A 19,560-nucleotide genomic window follows, 5' to 3' on the forward strand; every position below is an offset into this window, starting at 1 on the left:
TCAGCTAAGAGGACCCCCCCCCCCAGGGGAGGCAATCTAAATTTAGCTCCCTCACATTCAGTAGGAGCTACCATAGTTGGTGATAACAGTGGCACCCATTTGTTTGGCAAATCCAGACAATCTGTGTGTACTGTAGTCAGTGAAGATATCTGGATCATGTTGTGCCTCCCCATTTGTGTGAAAATCTAGACTTTGACATTTGTAAGCATTTAATGCTCTCTCAGCCTCTCTCTCACACACAAACACACGTTTTTATAAAACTCAATTTAAAGCAAATATCACTGCAGCCTCTGAAATATATTTCTGTCCAAAAGATATTCAATGAAATAAGGAGTTGTTTATTCATACTTCTTAACATTGGTTAGGAAACAGTGATGTTCAACATTCAGATAATTTTAAAATCCTTGAAACAGTGCAAATGGACAAGATGACACAAGATCCATGATTGGACTTTTTAATAGTAAATTTAGCTGGTGGAATGAACTGAATCAATAATAATAATAATAATAATAATAATAATAATAACAACAACAACAACAACAACAACAACAACAACAACAACAATTTATTATTTATACCCCGCCCATCTGGCTGGGTTTCCCCAGCCACTCTGGGCGGCTTACAACAGAAAAATGAAATAAAAAAATCTATTAAACATTAAAAGCATCCCTAAACAGGGCTGCCTTCAGATGTCTTCTAAAAATCTGGTAGCTGTTTTTCTCTTTGACATCTGATGGGAGGGCGTTCCACACGGCAGGCGCCACCACCGAGAAGGCCCTCTGCCTGGTTCCCTGCAACTTAGCTTCTCGCAACGAGGGAACCGCCAGAAGGCCCTCGGTATTGGATCTCAGTCTCTGGGCAGAACGATGGGGGTGGAGATGCTCCTTCAGGTATACTGAAGGCCGTTTAGGGCTTTAAAGGTCAGCACCAACACTTTGAACTGTGCTCGGAAACATACTGGGAGCCAATGTAGATCTTTCAAGACCGGTGTAATGTGGTCTCGGCGGCTGCTCCCAGTCACCAGTCTAGCTGCCGCATTCTGGATTAGGTGTAGTTTCCGGGTCACCTTCAAAGGTAGTCCCATGTAGAGCGCATTGCAGTAGTCCAAGCGAGAGATAACTAGAGCATGCACCACTCTGGCGAGACAATCCGCGGGCAGGTAAGGTCTCAGCCTGCGTACCAGATGAAGCTGAAAGACAGCCCTGGACACAGAATTGACTTGCGCCTCCATGGACATCTGTGAGTCCAAAATGACTCCCAGGCTCCGTACCTGGTCCTTCAGGGGCACAGTTACCTCATTCAGGACCAGGGAGTCCTCCACACCTGCCCGCCTTCTGTCCCCCACAAACAGTACTTCTGTCTTGTCAGGATTCAACCTCAATCTGTTAGCCGCCATCCATCCTCCAGGCACTCACACAGGACCTTCACCGCCTTCACTGGTTCTGATTTGAAAGAGAGGTAGAGCTGGGTATCATCCGCATACTGATGAACACCCAGCCCAAACCCCCTGATGATCTCTCCCAGCGGCTGCATGTAGATGTTAAAAAAGCATGGGGGAGAGGACAGAGCCCTGAGGCACCCCATAAGTGAGAGCCCAGGGGTCCGAACACTCATTCCCCCCCCACTTTCTGAACACGGCCCAGGAGGAAGGAGCGAAACCACTGCATGACAGTGCCCCCAGCTCCCAACCCCTCTAGACGGTCCAGAAGGATGTTATGGTTGATGGTGTCAAAAGCCGCTGAGGGATCCAGCAGAACTAGGAAACAACTCTCACCTTTGTCCCTAGCCCGCCGGAGATCATCGACCAGTGCGACCAAGGCAGTTTCAGTCCCATGATAAGGCCTGAATCCCGACTGGAAGGGATCCAAATGGTCTGCTTCTTCCAGATGTGCCTGGAGTTGTTCAGCAACCACTCGCTCAATCACCTTGCCCAAGAATGGAAGATTTGAGACTGGGCGATAGTTGGCCATATTGGCCACATCTAAATATGGTTTTTTAAGAAGCGGTTTAATAACCGCCTCTTTCAGCAGGTGTGGGAAGGCTCCCTCACAGAGAGAAGCATTCACCAACCCGCGAAGCCCATCGCCCAGCCGTTCCCGGCTAGCTTTTATAAGCCAGGATGAGCAAGGATCAAGGAGACAGGTGGTTGGTTTCACTCGTCCAAGCATCCTGTCCACATCCTCGGAGGTAACAGATTGGAATTGATCCCACGCAACTGGACTAGACAGGACTCTAGCACTCTCCTGCCCTGGCCCTGCTCCCACGTTGGAGTCTACCTCCTCCCGAATCTGAGCGACTTTTATCTGCAAAAAACTTTGCAAAATCGTTGCAGGAGATCATGCGGCCCGTACTGGGCCCTGATGTGATTTAGCAGGTGGTTCCGCTAAACTGTGAACCACCTGAAAAAGTCTCCTGCTGCTGTTTTCTGCAGATGCAATAGAGGCGGTGAAGAAAGTCTTCTTCGCCGTCGCCACTGCCACTTGGTAGGCTCGACATTGAGCTCTAACCCGGGTCCGGTCAGCTTCAGAATGAGTTATCCGCCACCGCGCTCTAGCCGTCTCAACAATTGTTTCATCGCCCTCAGATCTGTGGAAAACCACGGGGCTGTCCGGGCTCCATGCAATCAGAGAGGGCAGTGGTGGGAGGGATTTATTTCTTTTTAAGCATCTCTTCCCCTCCCTATTTGCATGAGTGGACTGGCGGACATTCGTTAACTGGAGGAATTATTCTGTTAACCGAATGTCTGCCAGTCCACTCTTCAAACAGAAATTCATGGTAAGACCAATTTCTGTCCTTTTCCCGCTTCAGATTGTCCCCCTAATAGCCTGACATATGGTTACTGTATGTTTTGCTCTGCATGACAAACAATCCAAATTGCTACCCCCTCCGGACCCCATAGCTATATTATGGGGTGGGGGGGGGAGAATTAAAGCCTTTTCTCCCTGTGCTATATTCCAGATCCAAATCAGGCCTTTTAAAATAAAACCAACAATCCTGAAGAGATCCAATCACAGATCTCCCTTATTGTGATGTTTCCATGGTCTCTTCCCAGTAGTGAGGCTTAAGCAAATATTAAATGGTTTTATTTCAGCAAAACTCCTCAATCTCTTGTTCTTATGGGGCACCTGAGTAACTTTAATTGAAAAATACTTTCACATGATCAAAATTGACTTGACAGGCTGCCAATTCAGAACAAATACTTTTTTAACCAGCAACACAGAACTCCCCCAATATGATGATACTTTGATCAAACATTTCAGCACAATCAAAAACCCCTTTCCTTTCTCCCTTGCCAAATTATTGTCTTACACATCACTTGCTTAATGGTGTGTCTTGCATAAAACAAAACAAATTCTTAACATGTGCAAGCATCCTAAGAATTACTGGGACAAAAACTTCTGTAGGTATTCATGGTGTCTCTTAGCATGCTGCCAAAGATATGGTGGTGACCACTAGCCTGGATTGCTTTAAAAGAGGGTTTGGCAAATTCATTGATAACTTTAAGCATCAATTAGTAAAATATTTTTAATAATAATAATAATAATAATAATAATAATAATAATAATGATAGCATCAGTAGCAGCTCTGTATTCATCCTGCTCTTCCTCCAAGGATCTCAGGGCAGCATATATGCTTCCTCTCTCGCACCCTCAATTTTATCCTCGCAGCATCCCTTTGAGCTAAGTTAGACTCAAAGAAGGTGACTTGTGCACAATTACTCAGTAGGCTCTATGTCTTAGTGGGAATTGAAACCATCTCTCTGAGGATCTAGTCCAGAACTCTGACCACTGTGTCACACTCCACATTCAGAGACCTACAGGTATAGGGCAGTATACAAATTTTAATAACAGTAATAACAATAACCTTAATAAATAATAAACAACATATGAAAACCAAATTACTGGTGGACATACAACAAGGGAAAGCTATATTTTTCCTGCCCTGTTTGTAGGTTTCTTGGAGGCATCTGGTTGTCCATTGCTGGCAACAGGATGCCCTGCTAGTTGGATCCTCGCTCTGCTCCAATTGAGGTTTTCTTAAGGCACAGTGGAATATTCATTGAGGCATCTGTATTAACAGTTAGATTGCAGTAATCTACACAGAAGACACTCTAGCAGTGTTAACTTTCTCTCTCCTTCTTTTAACACAGGTGGAAGTTAAGCCATATGTCTTGGATGATCAGCTGTGTGATGAATGTCAGGGGGCCCGTTGTGGTGGAAAATTCGCTCCATTTTTCTGTGCTAACGTTACCTGTCTGCAGTATTACTGTGAATATTGCTGGGCTGCTATCCATTCACGCGCTGGCAGGGAATTCCACAAGCCCCTGGTGAAAGAGGGAGGAGATCGCCCGAGACATATTTCATTCCGCTGGAATTAAGTGATTCCTGCAGCGTGTTCATATGCAGGCCTCAAAATAAGTGCACTCTTCTGTTATCCTGATTCCCATGCCCTCCCTTCCTCTTCTCTCTTATTCAAGATAGCATGTCCTACTGTTGTAGTCTGTAACTTAACAATAGTGTAACAAAAGAATGACCTATAATCATATAGGTATTTTGTAGAATCTTGTCATTAAACTGTATTGGGAACCGCTATTCATATGGATAAAACAGTGCATGGAAACCAGGTTCTCATACCTTTAGTTACCCAGGGGGACACTGCTTTCCTGCTATCTTTTCTTGAAGGAAGAGAGAACAATATTAAGAGAAGAGAAATGAAACAATAGAGTATTTTGTTTTTTAATTAAATTATTGCTAATAACAAAATCAATAGAATACTTTTATGAAAAGTAATCATGAGATAGGAACACTATGAATCTATTCTGACACTTTGTCCAACCCACCCTTCCTTCTCCCCTTCCCTACCCAAAACCTCTGGGAAGCCTGTTTTCTTGCCGCCTATGATTTTATAGCAATGGAAACAGTTAGCCGTTAACCTAGTAACAGGAAAGAGCATGTTTAAAGCAACAAAAATGCATGAGCAAGGTTTAAAGCAGCATTAAGTTAAATGTTTTATTTAAGGGTTCCGAAGCTATTTTTTTAGCACAGTACGTGTTTCTCACCGTGCCTCCGACTTCCCACCACATTCAAACTTTTACTAATTGAGTAGGCAGAGCTTAGATCTGTGTTCTTCATCCAAGCAATCACATTTTAAAAGTTCCTGAATGTAAATCCTGGGTCAATTTACTACTGGGGGTGGGTGGGGAGTGCACTTATTCTTTGTTGTCGTTGTTGTTGTTGTTGTTATATTATTATTATTTTTAAAGAAGAAACTTCATTATCAGAATACAGCCCTAGAAATCCTACCAAAGCTAAAGTAATGACAACTAGTGAACTGGCATGTCCTCTCCTGAAGAACAAATGTATAGATTTTATTTTTGATGGTTATATAGAACTCTATATCCTAATTTACTAATGTTAATCAGGGGCCAGCCTTTGCTCTCCATTTTGACGTGAAATACAAGAACCTAAAGATATACCTCAAGATTATGATTTTGATTCCCACCTTCCCCGCCCGCCTCTAAGACACTATTCATTCATTCTAACCACACAAATCAAAATTTGGCTACTTACTGGGCTTACTCTGGGATGTAAATGTGTTTTAAACTCCGAATGAAATTGGATCATCAAAAGCATAAGAGGGACAAAAGTGAAGGTTGTTTCTAGGGATGTTATGCACTGTTTGTTGAATGAATATGCATTGCATATTGGCAAAGAAGAATATGCTCATCTTTCAGCAGAGAGCAAGTAAGAAAATCTCAATAAATAATTCTTTTTTGAACTTAGCACAGAAAATAAAGAATTCCAGGGCTCTAATGTACCAACTTGCTGAGAAATGCATGGGTTGTTTGAACCATATAAGTGAGAACACAGTAGATGTTAAAGCTAAAGCACAGGGTGGTGTTGGTTAGTTTGATATAGTCACTTGAGCTCTGTAAAGCTGAGAAAATTGATAGGAGTGAATGAGTTCACTTCTTAAGAAATGATTTTGTAGCAGTGTGCAAAACAACCCAGTCCATTGGCAATCTGAACTGGCATGGTACCACCATAGACTCTTAAACCAAAGACTTGCCTTAGCACAGCTACAGACAAAAAACGCAAATCTCTTCTGTAAGCCCTCTCCCTCCCCTTTCCTTTCCCCCTCCCCAATTATCTTTGAGAAGCAGTTTTGATTTTCAACACATAAAACATACCTTGTTATTTTCCAAAGGTCAAAATGGAGACATTTGCTGTCTACTCGTCAAGTAGAGAAAGGGAGCTGCTTTTAATGAAATCCCTGCAAATATTGACAACAGTAAATGCAAATGGAGAGTGCTCTTTTGTAGACTGTCAGGGACCTTTTTCTCTGAAGTACATAATTATAGTTGGAATATTCGTTTTAATTTTTTTAAATGCTTGTAGGTGGCTTGGGGTGTCTTATTGTGCCGATCCTACCCAGTGAACAGGTGAGATGGGTTACCATTACAAGAAATAACACTGTTTGAGAAGTAGCTTTGAATAATAATTTTTTCCCTTTGTACATGACCTGCTGAATTTCGGTACAGTGTTTTTGTAGCTAACTTATTTTGTCATGCACATAATGTATATTTGTTATGCACTACTTTTGTATATCTTGTTTTTCCAACAGTGAGCATTTTTAGGCACACTTTTCACTGACGGGATATCTCTTTATGCAATACCTCAATTTTTCATATTGCAAAGAGTAGCTTTTTGTACTTTTATTACTGAGAGATCTTCATATACTTCATTTTTTAATATAAATAATTTTAATAAATTTTATTTTCTTATATTCTGCTTTTTATACATTTCAGTGCTCTGCATACATTTTGAATTATGGATGTTGTGCACTGGCAATGCTATTTTAGAATTTGCAGAGAAAAGAAAGCATGTTGCTTAAACATCTTTAGCCCAGCACCAGGTATTTGGTGTACATATAATTTAAAAAAAATACTTATATGTAAAGTTGAGACTTAAAAAGAAATTTTTAAAAAGCATGAAAGTGACAAATGAGAGAGTTTGTCTTTAGACCCTTGAAATTTAATGCATAAGCATAGAGTAGAAGTTTAAAAGTAACATCCCAAATTGTCTACCGCTTCTTAATAGGTTTTTAAAAGTAATACACAAATGCAGATGTTTTTTGGTGAATGTTTAGCCATTTTTAATCTTAACAAATTGATGTTAGGTGTTTGCAGAGATGTGTCTGCTCTTTTAAATCATATGTAAGGAAACAAACCCAAGCCTGCCCAGTGGTGGGCATGTAATGTTAGTATGCATGACTAATATTAAAAGAAAAATGTTATTCTACTAATATTCACTTGTGGTGATTGTGTGAAAAGCGTGTTTACAGATTATTTGGTTACACTTCAATTTACAGGGCATAAATGATTATCTATATTACTCTGTACTCTAGATAGTGCTAATATAATATGTCCTTCTGATTACATGGGAGGGTGGAGTTGCCATGTCACTCCAAGCATAACTAACATGTAATTAGTTTTAAAATCTTAGGGTATCACTTTATTTAAAGGGGTGTAAACAAGCATGTCATTTTCTCTCACAAGCATGGCACTGGCCATGTACTTACAATGTAGTTACAGAGTAATTACATGGTTATTTTTGCAATGTAAAATAAAGTGTTTCTGATTATTTTATATGTAAAGGAACCCCCACTGCCCCGTGCTTTTTTGGTATATAGTATCTACTTCTCCATACACAGACCTCTGCAGAAAGCAAATCTAAAACTTGCAGTGAATGACTTTAGTGTTTTATAAGGATGCTGTTGGAAAGACTTGATAATTCACCCCTTTTTTGTTTCTTGAAGAGTTAAAGCCTTCTGTTTTAAAAGGTGATTTAAAACTTGAATGTGATGAATTGTGGCAAGTTAACTTCAAGTTATGTGCAATACTTATTTCAGACTTCTGGAAGATCTTTGCAGTGTAATTCTTTGTTTTTAATTGCAGACATTTAAAAATGTCATTTTCTACTGTTCTAGTAAATCCTCTTTCTTGCTGGTGTTTCTAAAGAAAAGAATCAGAAATCAATCTTTCTACTAATGTAAATTTGAGATTATTTTTTAAAAAAAGGAATAAAAGAGGTTTTGGTCATTTGCTTTATTTTATTATCTTATTTTAAAGCTACTGTGATTGATAGCATTGTAAGAATTGGGACAATATTGTATTCAACTGTTTTATTTTTTATATTTTTTAAATTTAAAGTATAATTAGTTTTTATAATTTTCATCAGATTCTTTTGTTATATTTTTTGGAAGTGAAACTTTTAGCAAGTGGGTGTCTAGTTTTTACTAATCCCTAATATGTTTCCCCCTGATGTAATGCTCATATTATCAGAAGGAAAAGTTATTTAAGTATGTCAGTTACTTGTACTACTTGGCTGAATTTCCATATAGTTTTTACTGTGTATGGGGAGGTTGTAGTATTTATTATAGCATTTTAAATAAGGGTAATTCATTTTTTATTAAAGTCATTTTCACATTAAGTTCATATTTTTGTATGTTCTACTCTAAGTTATAACACAAGTTTCTTTTTTAAGAGAGTTCATTTGTTGAAGTGCTAGTGGAAAATTAATGTTATTAAATAGTTTGCAAATGACTATTTATACCAGTATGCATATAATTTTTAAATATTTGTAATGTGAGATGTTGAATGAATAAAACTTTTAACTCAATGACTACTCAAGCTGTTATTTTGAGCTCTTCAGCATCGTGACATAGCCACTATTCCTTTTTGACTTCATTATTTTATGAAGGAACAGTGTTGCAGAGTGGAAATAATTTTGCTACACGGGCCTCTAATTCAAATCACTGGGCAGCCATGAAGTGCAGTTGTTGACCTGAAGGACAGTCATATCCCAATATTACTCAGATTTATGTGATTGCTGTTAGTGATAACAGTTGTAAACCACTTTGTATACTATGTTCTAGAAACAACTGACATCTGACATGCAGTAGTGTTTTATTCTCTGCTTCAAAAGAAGTACTGAAATTAGATAATGATTCTTTTATTCTTTCTACTTTGGACCTTGTGAATTGAAGGGCCAGTGTAAGGGACAGAGTTTTGGACTTTGACCAAGGTGGGCTGCTCAAGGAAGGAAAGGAGATGGAAACAAAAGGAGAAGAGACCTGAAAGGTGCACTGGTTTTTCTTCAGCCCATTGAGTTTCACATTTTATGACTCCTGTAATGTTCTCCGTATAATCATAAGCCAGGAAATAGTTCTAGTAAAGAACTATCTACAACAGATCTTCTCTCCTTTTGCTACTTTCTCTCTCTGGCATCTAGCCCTGCTTCTTGCTTGGGTCAAACCTGCTAAATAAGAAATAAGCTAAAATGCACACATTTATCCTTACAGCTCCTGAAGGAGCCCTAGTTAACCAGAACAGTCTTCTGTACTACCTTAGATTAACATGCTTAACATGTGGTGATTATCATTATTATCATCTGTGAATTTTCTGAATTATTCTTGAATTCCATAATGTAATTGGCCATTTTTCTTGGATACTTGAGATGCACCTTCCATGGCGCTGATATTGATATATTTAATAAGCAATTCTGCCATCTTCAGTCAGATCAGAACCCTTCTAGTATTTTGTCATGTTGTCCTGAGATGGTTTTGAGAGTTTGGCCTCCCCGTGGTGTCAAGCTTTGGTGTCTCATTCCTAGGCATATTCAAGCCCAACAATAGGGGATAGTCCTAAAGAACTTTGTTTTCAGACATCACTAATCGCAGAGAGTGTGCTGTTAGGATAAGCCTTCAGCTGCTGCTCAAATGTCACCCTGGGGGTAGAGCCAAATACTGACTATTTATATTTTGTAAATTTGGTACTTGGGGAAGATCTGCTGTCTCTGGCAGGAGTCTCATGTGACTTTGGCATGAATCTTCAGCAAACTCAGCATCTTAGCATCTATTTTTAAACATCCAGCCTTTGGTATGTCAGCTAGGCCAGAAACAAACAGCCAAGTGTTCAGTCACCTGCTTCCACTTACTAGTCTTCTGCTACTTAATCATCAGGACAAAGGGAAGCCCAGTGTGTGATGCCGAAATAATGGAATGTTGGATGAGCGGTGAGATAATTGGGGTGGCAACGTGTCGGAGGAGAAGAATGCAAAGCATCAGAAACTGGAGTGACTTGGCAGACGGGGCAGAAAAAAGCTTGGCCAGCTTTGCCAAGTCTGGGTGAGGCAGGCCTGGGTTCTTGTGGTTTTCTCCTTCATCCCTCAAGCACACTTGGAAGCTGCTCTTGGGAGAAAGTGGAAAGCTTTTATGGAATGTTCACAGCTGAGGCTTTGAGCTACGTGGTATTCTATATTACAATGCCAAGCCATCTGTGTTTTTATAGCCAATGCCCCTTTACAATCTAAATCCCATACATGATACATGTAAACAAAGCAACCCAAAATTTCAAAATTCAGATCACTAAAGCTAATGTTGCTAATGTCACTTGTTTGCCAAGGCGTTGAAAACAAAATCAACCACTGTTTTGAATTAGAGAAATGGCTCCCAATTTTCTTGCTGCTAGCTTGTAATAGAGCTACCCTTACAGGTAATCAGCATGTTTACAGCAACATATTAATTCTAAAATAATCTGATTTACCTTCTAGAAAACTAAAAAGGAAAACTAAAACCCTATGTTTTGTTATGTGAGTTGCAGAAATAGCAATACAAAATACAGTGATAGTGTCGACCTGGTGTCCATATACAAAGATTATTCTTTGCCTGGTTGTTTTTTTAAAAAGGCCAGTCAGATATTATTTGGCCATTGTTTGAAATGTGAAGTGAGTACATCCCCCCTCACAATTTCTTTTCATTTATGAAACATCCCAAAGCAAAATATAAAAACCATTTCAAATCCAGTATGGATACAGACTAGGACAAATAATCTCCCCTTAAAAGACTTGTTTAAAACGGAAAGCCTTGAATGTATTCCAAAAAGACAACCAAAATGGTGCTTGTCTAATACAGAAAGTTGCAAAGGGTAGGTGTCATTACAATAAGTGCCTGACTGTTACATCATGTGGAAGGTGCCTCCTTATGGTATCTGCAAGAGGCATATGAAACTGCAGACTTTGAATTCTTCATGTATTCACAATCTATTTGAGCATCTTCATAGATCTTGTGAGCAGACACATCCTGAGATTATTTTACAAGAGAATTTAAATAGCATCAAACAGTTCCAAAATTATGCCCAGCCTTCTTAATGCTGCAGATCTAAAAATTGTATTTTTAAAATAGGCATTGACATGATACTACTGGAAGTCCCCCCCCCGCCCCCAGTTTAGGATTAATGATTATGTGTGCAAATTTATCCCTTTTAGGACTACCATAGTTTGCTGCCCAGACGAGATACCATTTTATCAACAAAAACTTGGTTGTATAGCAAACAGTGACCCTTGCTGAAATAAAGTGACTTTATAGCCCCCAATGAATGGGCAGATGAAACTTTTAATTGTGCCAAAAGTAGCCCTAAAATCTTAATAATGTTTGATTATATGACCAATAAACATTTATGGTGCTTATGCCTTTTGGCAAACTGTGCATCACTTTGGCCTTACTAAAATTGATTTAAGTTTCCAAATTTGGAAAGTAGCATTGCCATACTTGAGATAATTAGCTGTATCAGCTGCAAAAAGAAGCACTGGGATTTTTTGATCACCAATTGTATCATTTGTGCAAACTAGTTTAAACAACAGGTGTTAAAATACAACCTTGCTTTACTCTCTTGATAGAAACATTGGCAGATAGCCCATAAAACCAGTTCAAGTTTTCCCATCATTAGAATAGAGTATAAGAAACAATCAATCTACCAAGGTCTCTTATTTTTGCAACCTCCATTTCCTGAAGTTTTGGAAGATATTACTGAGACACAGCATTTTGGATTCTGAAGTTGAAATAATGTAAACTGGTTGACACAAGACCAGCCTTTCATTTTCTGCAATTAAAAAATGTTTCCCCAAATAGCTGAATTAAGTATAATAAACATGTTAGTGTCGGTGGGTGTCAAATCCACACTTTACATATTTCGCCATACATTTAAAAGAATTGTAGGTGTACACATTTGAAACATGGTGAAACAGCCTTTATCCTGTCACAGCAGGAAGCAGTCATTTGTTATTTTAAATGCATCTATTTTCTGCATACCTACTTCTAGTGTATAGTGAATATATCTCTTCTGAGCTGTCCCCAACTCTGTCCCTTCACAATGAGGATGAGGACCAGTCCTGGAAAGGGCCACACCCTTTTAGTAGGTTATTGAGGTTTTTGCAACTTTATTGGCAGCAGAAATTGCTCAGCCATTTACTGAAACACATGGAATTGCTGATTGCAACATACTGTACTAGCCATCTCCCAACAGGGTTCTCACCTCACAACCTGTTATAAATATGCACCTTGCCCACATTCCAGATTTAATTCAGAAGATACGGTTGCCATCTCTCATCTTGGCCACAGTCCCCCTGATGTAGCAGGCAATGCTACGACCCTGGCCCACTCCTCCTGGTTGTGGGGATCAGGGTTCTGGATGTACTGCACTGCTAGTGAGGGAGGGGGCAGGATGACAGGATGAGGGAGGGAAGGAATAGAATGGGCCACTGTTTTCGGCTGCATCAGGGGAGTTTAGAGCTACATGCCCTGGTTGAGAGATGGGAACTGTCTCCCAAGTTAAATGTGAGGTATGAATCTACTTGCTTTCTGAAGTCATCTGATGAGTCCCCTTTTTTTGAACTACAGTGGTACCTCGTGTTAAGAACTTAATTTGTTCTGGAGGTCCGTTCTTAACCTGAAACTGTTCTTAACCTGAGGTACCACTTTAGCTAATGGGCCTCCCGCTGCTGCCGCCGCACAATTTCTGTTCTCATCCTGAAGCAGTTCTTAACCCAAGGTACTATTTCTGGGTTAGCGAGTCTGTAACCTGAAGCATCTGTAACCCAAGGTACCACTGTATTTCTAAGTGTACTATTAAGTAGCCTGGTGACTCCTTGGTGACACCTGGAAACAAGGATGCTGGAAGTGGTCAAGTGTGGCAAGACTCCAGAGTATGATCCAAAGACACATTATGCAGCCACTTTGCTGAAGCTAAGCAAATCTGGATATGGTCAACACTTTGAGGGGAGACTGTTCGCAAATTCGGGGAATATAATTAAGGATAATAAGAAAGGTTGTTCCTACTTTTATTTTTGTACTAATACTGCATTTGCTTTTATTTGGTCTCCAAAGCTGATTACCAGGTGGGGTAGAGCCCCTGTTGGTGTGCTTGGACTGCTTTAACATCCCTGCCCCTTTCCCTCTTGGTAAGCAACAGAAACTCACCTGCCAGGAACCTAGCACAGCGGCTCTACCCCAGCCAGCCAACTAATTCTGTTTATATCCCATCCTAAGGTAACTTTGGGGGAAAGGAAAATATATCAGATAGAAAGTGCATCGGATGGCTCTTGTTACCCTGTGAAGTATCAGGACTGGGTTGAATATGTGCAAATGCTTTCAGCAGGAGCTGTGTTTCCTGCAGGTTAAAGCTTGTCCTTTTCGTCAGCTTTGGAATGGAAGCTGAAAACTGAATTTGTTTAGACTGCCTTCCTAAAGCTACAGCTTAGATAGCGAGGAGGCATGTGCAGCGTAATAGGTTAGAACACTGGGTACATTTCTCTGCGTAGCACATCCCATGCCGAAAATTTTCCATCCCTTACAAACTGTTAGAATGCAAGAAAACCATCCTCTTGTGATTTTTAGGTGACAAAATGCCCATTTTATTCCTGATTGTGCGTGCCTGCTCTCGTTTTGGGAATGGAAGCAGAATAGATCTCCCCATTGCTTCAAAACGGATTGGTCGATAGAAAATTGGCTGCCCAGCAAATGCCTATGAGGCGATTCCTCAGCTGTTCTTTATTCAGTGTCATGAAAGCCGGCTCAGACAACAGTCCAAAAGGCCCATTGCCTGCCTACAGGAAATTGGGAGACAAATAATGGCCTCAGAAGGGAGAGCAGAGCAGAAAACATTGACATCTCTTCTTCTCAGTAAAATAAGCCAATTCAGCCCGTCAGCATGAAAAACGTCTGCAATGAAGCTCTGTATGCAGCTGCCTTTTGCAGGATATATATATATTTACACACACACACACACACACACACACACACACACACAAGTGGCTTAGTTGTAAACACCTTCCATCTTATACTACCACAATGTGATAGAATTATCATCTGTGGGTAACCAAGGTAGTATTAAAATTTATTTTATGTTAAGCAGGTTCTGTCTTTTACTTATCACATAAGTGTGTTGTGTTCTCTGGCTTTTAGTACTCAAAGGAAACCACCCACCATCTCTGTGCATGAAATTAACAATGTTGCACTCCCTCTGCTGGGCCTTCTGCATAATTCTGTTACTGCTTTTTCCCGTACCAGAGGTACGTGCAGCTGCCTTACACCAGGTGACTCTTGTACATCTAGCCAATGATTGTCTGCACTGATTTGCGGTGCTTTTCTCATCACTTTTGCTCAATCCTTTTTAACTGAAGCTCCCAGGTGATGAATGGACTGAGCCCTGCAGGGCTCTCTGCTGTTCATAGGCAATGTCTGTATAGTAAGCTTTTAGAAAGATTTAGTGGCCCTGGAAGGAGGGTGAGGGGCTTCTTAATAACCAATGCATTTTAGTTCTGGACATTCCCATGCTCTTTTGAAATCTATCATATTTGGGGGGAAAGGAATGCAGTTTCAAAAAGCAAAAAGCAGGACTCCCCCATCATCCTTGTCATTTACATAACAGTACTTGTGGGTCCCGGTGGGTCATCTGGTGGGTCATCTGGTTCACAGGACTGTTGTACAATGAAGTTTCACAAGCTATTTGTGTCCTGATGATCAGGTCCATATTATATATGAGAGCTATAAGCAAGCAAGCATAACCAGGGAAGAGAAACAATTCTGTGGAGGGCAAGTTTACACATCAAATTCTTCCGCATGACTACATGTGGTCAGTGTGAACTCGGTTGTACATGCTGATAATTGTGGTTGCATTTCCTCCAAAATCTGTGATTGCAGAAACGGTTGCCCAGAACCTTGCATGCACATTCTGATAAGTTAACACTCATCCTTTTTAAATCAAGTACTTGTGAACCGGCCCTTAGTCCCAAGCCCTAATTACAAATGCTTCTGGAGCAGCAATGTGCTGGATAAATTCCAGCTGCAGATGTAAGCATTATGTCCCTTCTGGACATCATGAATCTTGCTTTGCAAGGATATATATTCTCTTTGAGAGTGACACACATAACCTTTGTTGGAAATAAAATATACCTTGATGCCATGCCTGGGGCATATCCAGATGGCCATTAAATGGGAAGTTAGTCTTTCACAAGCTGGAGAATCACCTTCTCCAAAAGTCCTCTGCAGTCTGGATCCAAGGAGCCTTTTGGGATGACCGCTCACATGTTCATGTGTGCATGACTACAATCTTGATTTCCTGCTCTGGTTTCAGCATCTCACACCACATTAAACGCTACTCCCATATATACCCTACATTTTGGGAACAGCTTGTTGAACAAGGTGGGGGCCACAGTGAGAGCAACAGGGGCTCTGAAAGTTTCCCGGAGAAGTAGGCACTCCTGTTGTGGTACTTTATTCTTAACTGGCATCTCTCAAAGATGTGCAAGAGTTTTGTCACTGCAAAGGGTAGCCTCAGTTGCCATCAAGGTGCCTCCAGATACTAGCTCTGAAGGTGGATAATCTGTTCTGTCTTTGTATTATAGCTGACTGAAGTAATTCTGCTATGACTCAACAGCAGATTTTCCTTCCTACGCGTCACAAATATAAACTTGAGAGCTTCGCTTGTAACTGGGTTTGAGCCATGCTTAAAAACAACAACCCAATAACCTTCACTAAGGGAATATAAAAGTTCCATGGTGGTTATGCAGGCTGAAATCACAACTTGGCTCCTGCATGCTTATTAAATACTGGATGTTGCCAGAATTCTCTCAAAGCAGACAAGGCAAGTGTGCTTGTTGGATTCTTAGGAGAATCTGTTGGATTCTTAGGAGAATCTCACAGGACAATAGCATCACTTGAGGGCTTGCAAATTAATCAGTAAATTTGTAAGTGATAGTATTTCCATACTGTTTGGTACCTATATAATAGTACTTGCATCTTTTGGTAGCAAGATGGTGTTTGCTGTGAGTTGCTTTGGGCACAGCACGTAAACTAAAACACACATTTCATTGTTCCTTCCCATTGCTATGAATGCATCACCCACCTCCTTGAAAACCTGCGTTGGCTTCTTGCCACACTCTGCATCAACCTTAAGCTGCAGTCTTTATTCTAAAGCAGGGATGGGGAAATTGTGGCCCTCCAGATGTTTCTGGACTACAGCTCCCATCATCCCTGATCATTGGCTGTGCTGGCTGAGGGAGGGGGCGGGGCTGATGGGGAATATCTGAAGGGTCACACAGGTTCCCCATCCTTGTTTTAAAAGCATTTCTTTGTTCTGCAAGCAGATGCAAACATTTGCAGTGCTTTTCACCCTTCCCATTCTACACAATCTCATCTGATAGAACCCCCTTTTCTCATTCTATTGGTTCCAGTTGTAGGGAGCAGCTTGACAGAAACCTTCTGTCTGCCATTAATTGTCAAGGCACAATCTCTCTGTAAATCATTTCCAAGCTCTTTAAGAAAGGCTTTACAAAGTCTACTCCTATCTGACTTTATGCCACACCCAGCCCAATGCTCATTTTCCAGCTGATTTGTTTCTTGTCCCACATATTTTGCCTACCCAACGTACACTTTGAACCCTCCAAGATGCTGTTGTCAGCACAGTTCTTAGTGCATACTGTACGCTTGGCATTAAGCACTGTAGTGGCCAAGCTGTATCAGTCTTGTAAAATGTAAACTGTTAGGTAACTCTCTTTTCCTCTGAGGGGGCTAAAAGGGTGTGGCTAATGTGAAAGTTGATTCAATGGCCAGTTACTGGAGGCAAGAGCACCTGGAATGCAGAAGTCAACCAGGACTATAGTTTCTAGGATTGTGGTACCTTTCCCATTCATTCAGTATAATGGTCAATAAAAGAACATCCTGTAATCAGACTCACTGGCGTCTTCTCACCAGAGTGCTAAGTTTGTATTGTATTTCATAAGAGAAAATATGGGCAACTGGTTTCTTCTCTCACTTGAGCTGAATTTTTATTTTGTTAACGTGCAGGCCAGTTTGCACGTCCTACCTGTTTTGTATCACACACACTTTCCTTGGAAGGGCTGTTCTGAATATATTTTAAAATGCTGAGAATTAATTTTATTCTCATTCATTCATTGGTCATTATGCTCTTTTTATGGGATCTCATTTTTGTTGAATAAGTATCTTGAGATTGTGATAGGCCTCACTTGCTCTGTGGGGAAGCAAATTATCTATCACTCGTGGCAAACCATTTTGCTTTGTGTCTGCAAGTTGTGCTTATGCCAGCATGGCATTTTACCTGCAACATAAAAATACACTACTATTCTGGAATACCTAAGGGATGGGTTTGTTACAATAACCCCCCACCCTCTCACCAGATTCTTACTGTGATCTCTCTCTCTCTCTCTCTCTCTCTCTCTCTCTCTCTCTCTCTCTCTCTCTCTCTCTCTCTCTCTGTGTGTGTGTTTTGATAGCTAAGCCTGCCATCTTATGGTTTGTCTCTGAACAACAGTTTGCATCCTTTAATGGAGTTGCATTTTGTTATAATGAAAACTCCACTGTATTTAAAAGTCTTTAACCTGAAGAAAACCACACACAAATATATGCAGATGCTGTCATTTTAAAAACAGTTAAATAAATAAACCATACCCCTAGTTCTAGGAAATGTTGTGATAGAGCCCATTATCACCTCATGAAATGCTCCATGTGAAAAGCAAGAAATATGGCTTTACAAATACGTAGTCAAATTTGGTTAGCTGAATTCACTGCTGTAAAACACTACCTATTATCCAACTAACACATTGCCCCACCTTGCTCCTCTTTTACTGTCTTTCTTGGACTACCTTTCTGTAGCCAGTGCAAGACTGACACAAAATCCAGATGAAATACTGCATACTATTTCATTTTATTTCTGGCATAGTGAGTATTAAAGAGATGTCTGACAATTTGTGCATTACAAGCACACAATTTGTAGAAGGCAGCAAACTGCAATGTACTCAAGCAAGAATGTTTTCCGTGTGATTATTAACCAGTCTCCTCCTGCCAGTCTTTTGTGGCAACTTGATAGTCATGTTGTGATTCCTCTGTGGCTCAGTGAAATGATCATTCCATTCCTGGTAATCCTCAATAATCATGGGCTTGAAGGGCAAACTAGACAGTTAGCTGCATATAACCCTCTGCAGTTCAGGTCCCTTCACAAATCATATGGTCCCAGCACCCTGGCTGATTCTAAAGCTCACAGGCAGCAGCTTCATTAGTAGGAAAACTAATGTGCTAGCGCAAGCCTGTTAGTTGGTAGAGTGGGTGTGAATGAGAAGACTGCAGTTATGTTTCTGCAAGGAAGATGTGGGTTTTAAAAAAATAATAGTGGGATGTTCTATATAGAAAGTTTGTTTGAAGCAGTGTATGTGTCATGTGGGTTTCTGTGGGTTTGGTGTATCTGACATGTATGTGACGTATGGGTTTCTGTAGGTTTGGTCAATTATGTACTGTAATCTCTGGAGAATGAGATCCCATTTGTGTCAGGCCTCTCCTGCTTCTGCAGCAGCCATCACAGGTCCATTACTGAGGTCCATCTTCAAGGGTCTTCTAGCAGTTCCCTCACTGCGAGATGTGAGGTTATGGGCAACCAGGCAGATGACCTTCTCAGTGGTGGTGCCTGCCCTGTGGAACGCCCTCCCATCAGATGTCAAGGAAATAAACAACTATCTGACTTTTAGAAGACACCCGAAGGAAGCCATGATTCTCAGTGTCAACCTGTCTCCCCTTTCCTGTAATAAATCTCAGCCCCCTGAGCACCTACAGAGGTGCTAAGGTGATTCTTACGCTGTTGTTTGCAAATTGTGTTTACCATGCTGGACTGGTAAGAAAAGCAAAAAAGAAACACCTTTACTGCAGTCTGGATGCTTCTATTCTAATGGACTTGGCGCAGGGCCTCTGTGTTGCTCGCTCAGATAGCTTCTTCTTGACACCCTGGCTGTCAGATGATGATGAGCTAAATATAAATACACACTTTCTTCACTGCAAGAAGCTGGAATATTTTGACGTTCAATCCCCTCCTTGGAAACAAGTTGCTTACTCACTGCTGCTGCTGCAGTATGAGTCACTCAGGAATATTCTTAGCACAGCCAGATGACAATGGGGTCCCAACAGACAACCATCCACGCCAGCTAGCCTGTCCGGTGGCAAGGCATGATGGGAGTTGTAGTCCAAAAATGCTTGGAGGCCAGCTTGGGAAAAGCTGTCTTTAATATGAATAAGTGTGTTCTCATTTTGTGCTCCTCCACCCCAACGCTTAAGGCTGTGCATTTTTTCAGGAAACACAGCCCACACCATTCCAGGCACATTCCCCCCACCCTCAAAGAATTCTGGGCAATGTAGTTTTCCCTTCACAGAGTTACTCTT

General features: G+C 40.7%; 1 protein-coding gene across 1 annotated transcript in view; it reads left to right on the forward strand.

Moving 5' to 3' along the window:
• CPEB4 (cytoplasmic polyadenylation element binding protein 4) overlaps positions 1 to 8,681 on the forward strand; it is a 57,355-nt gene extending 48,674 nt beyond the window's left edge. The window contains exon 9 of the mRNA XM_035105310.3: positions 4,151 to 8,681. Within this exon, the coding sequence (XP_034961201.1) occupies positions 4,151 to 4,378 (228 nt within the window). The 3' untranslated portion in view covers positions 4,379 to 8,681. The remainder of the gene's footprint in view (positions 1 to 4,150) is intronic.
• The last annotated feature ends 10,879 nt before the right edge of the window (positions 8,682 to 19,560 follow it).

The sequence above is a fragment of the Zootoca vivipara genome, chromosome 2, assembly GCF_965207765.1.
Source record: "Zootoca vivipara chromosome 2, rZooViv2.hap1.1, whole genome shotgun sequence".
NCBI classification, from domain to species: domain Eukaryota; kingdom Metazoa; phylum Chordata; class Lepidosauria; order Squamata; family Lacertidae; genus Zootoca; species Zootoca vivipara.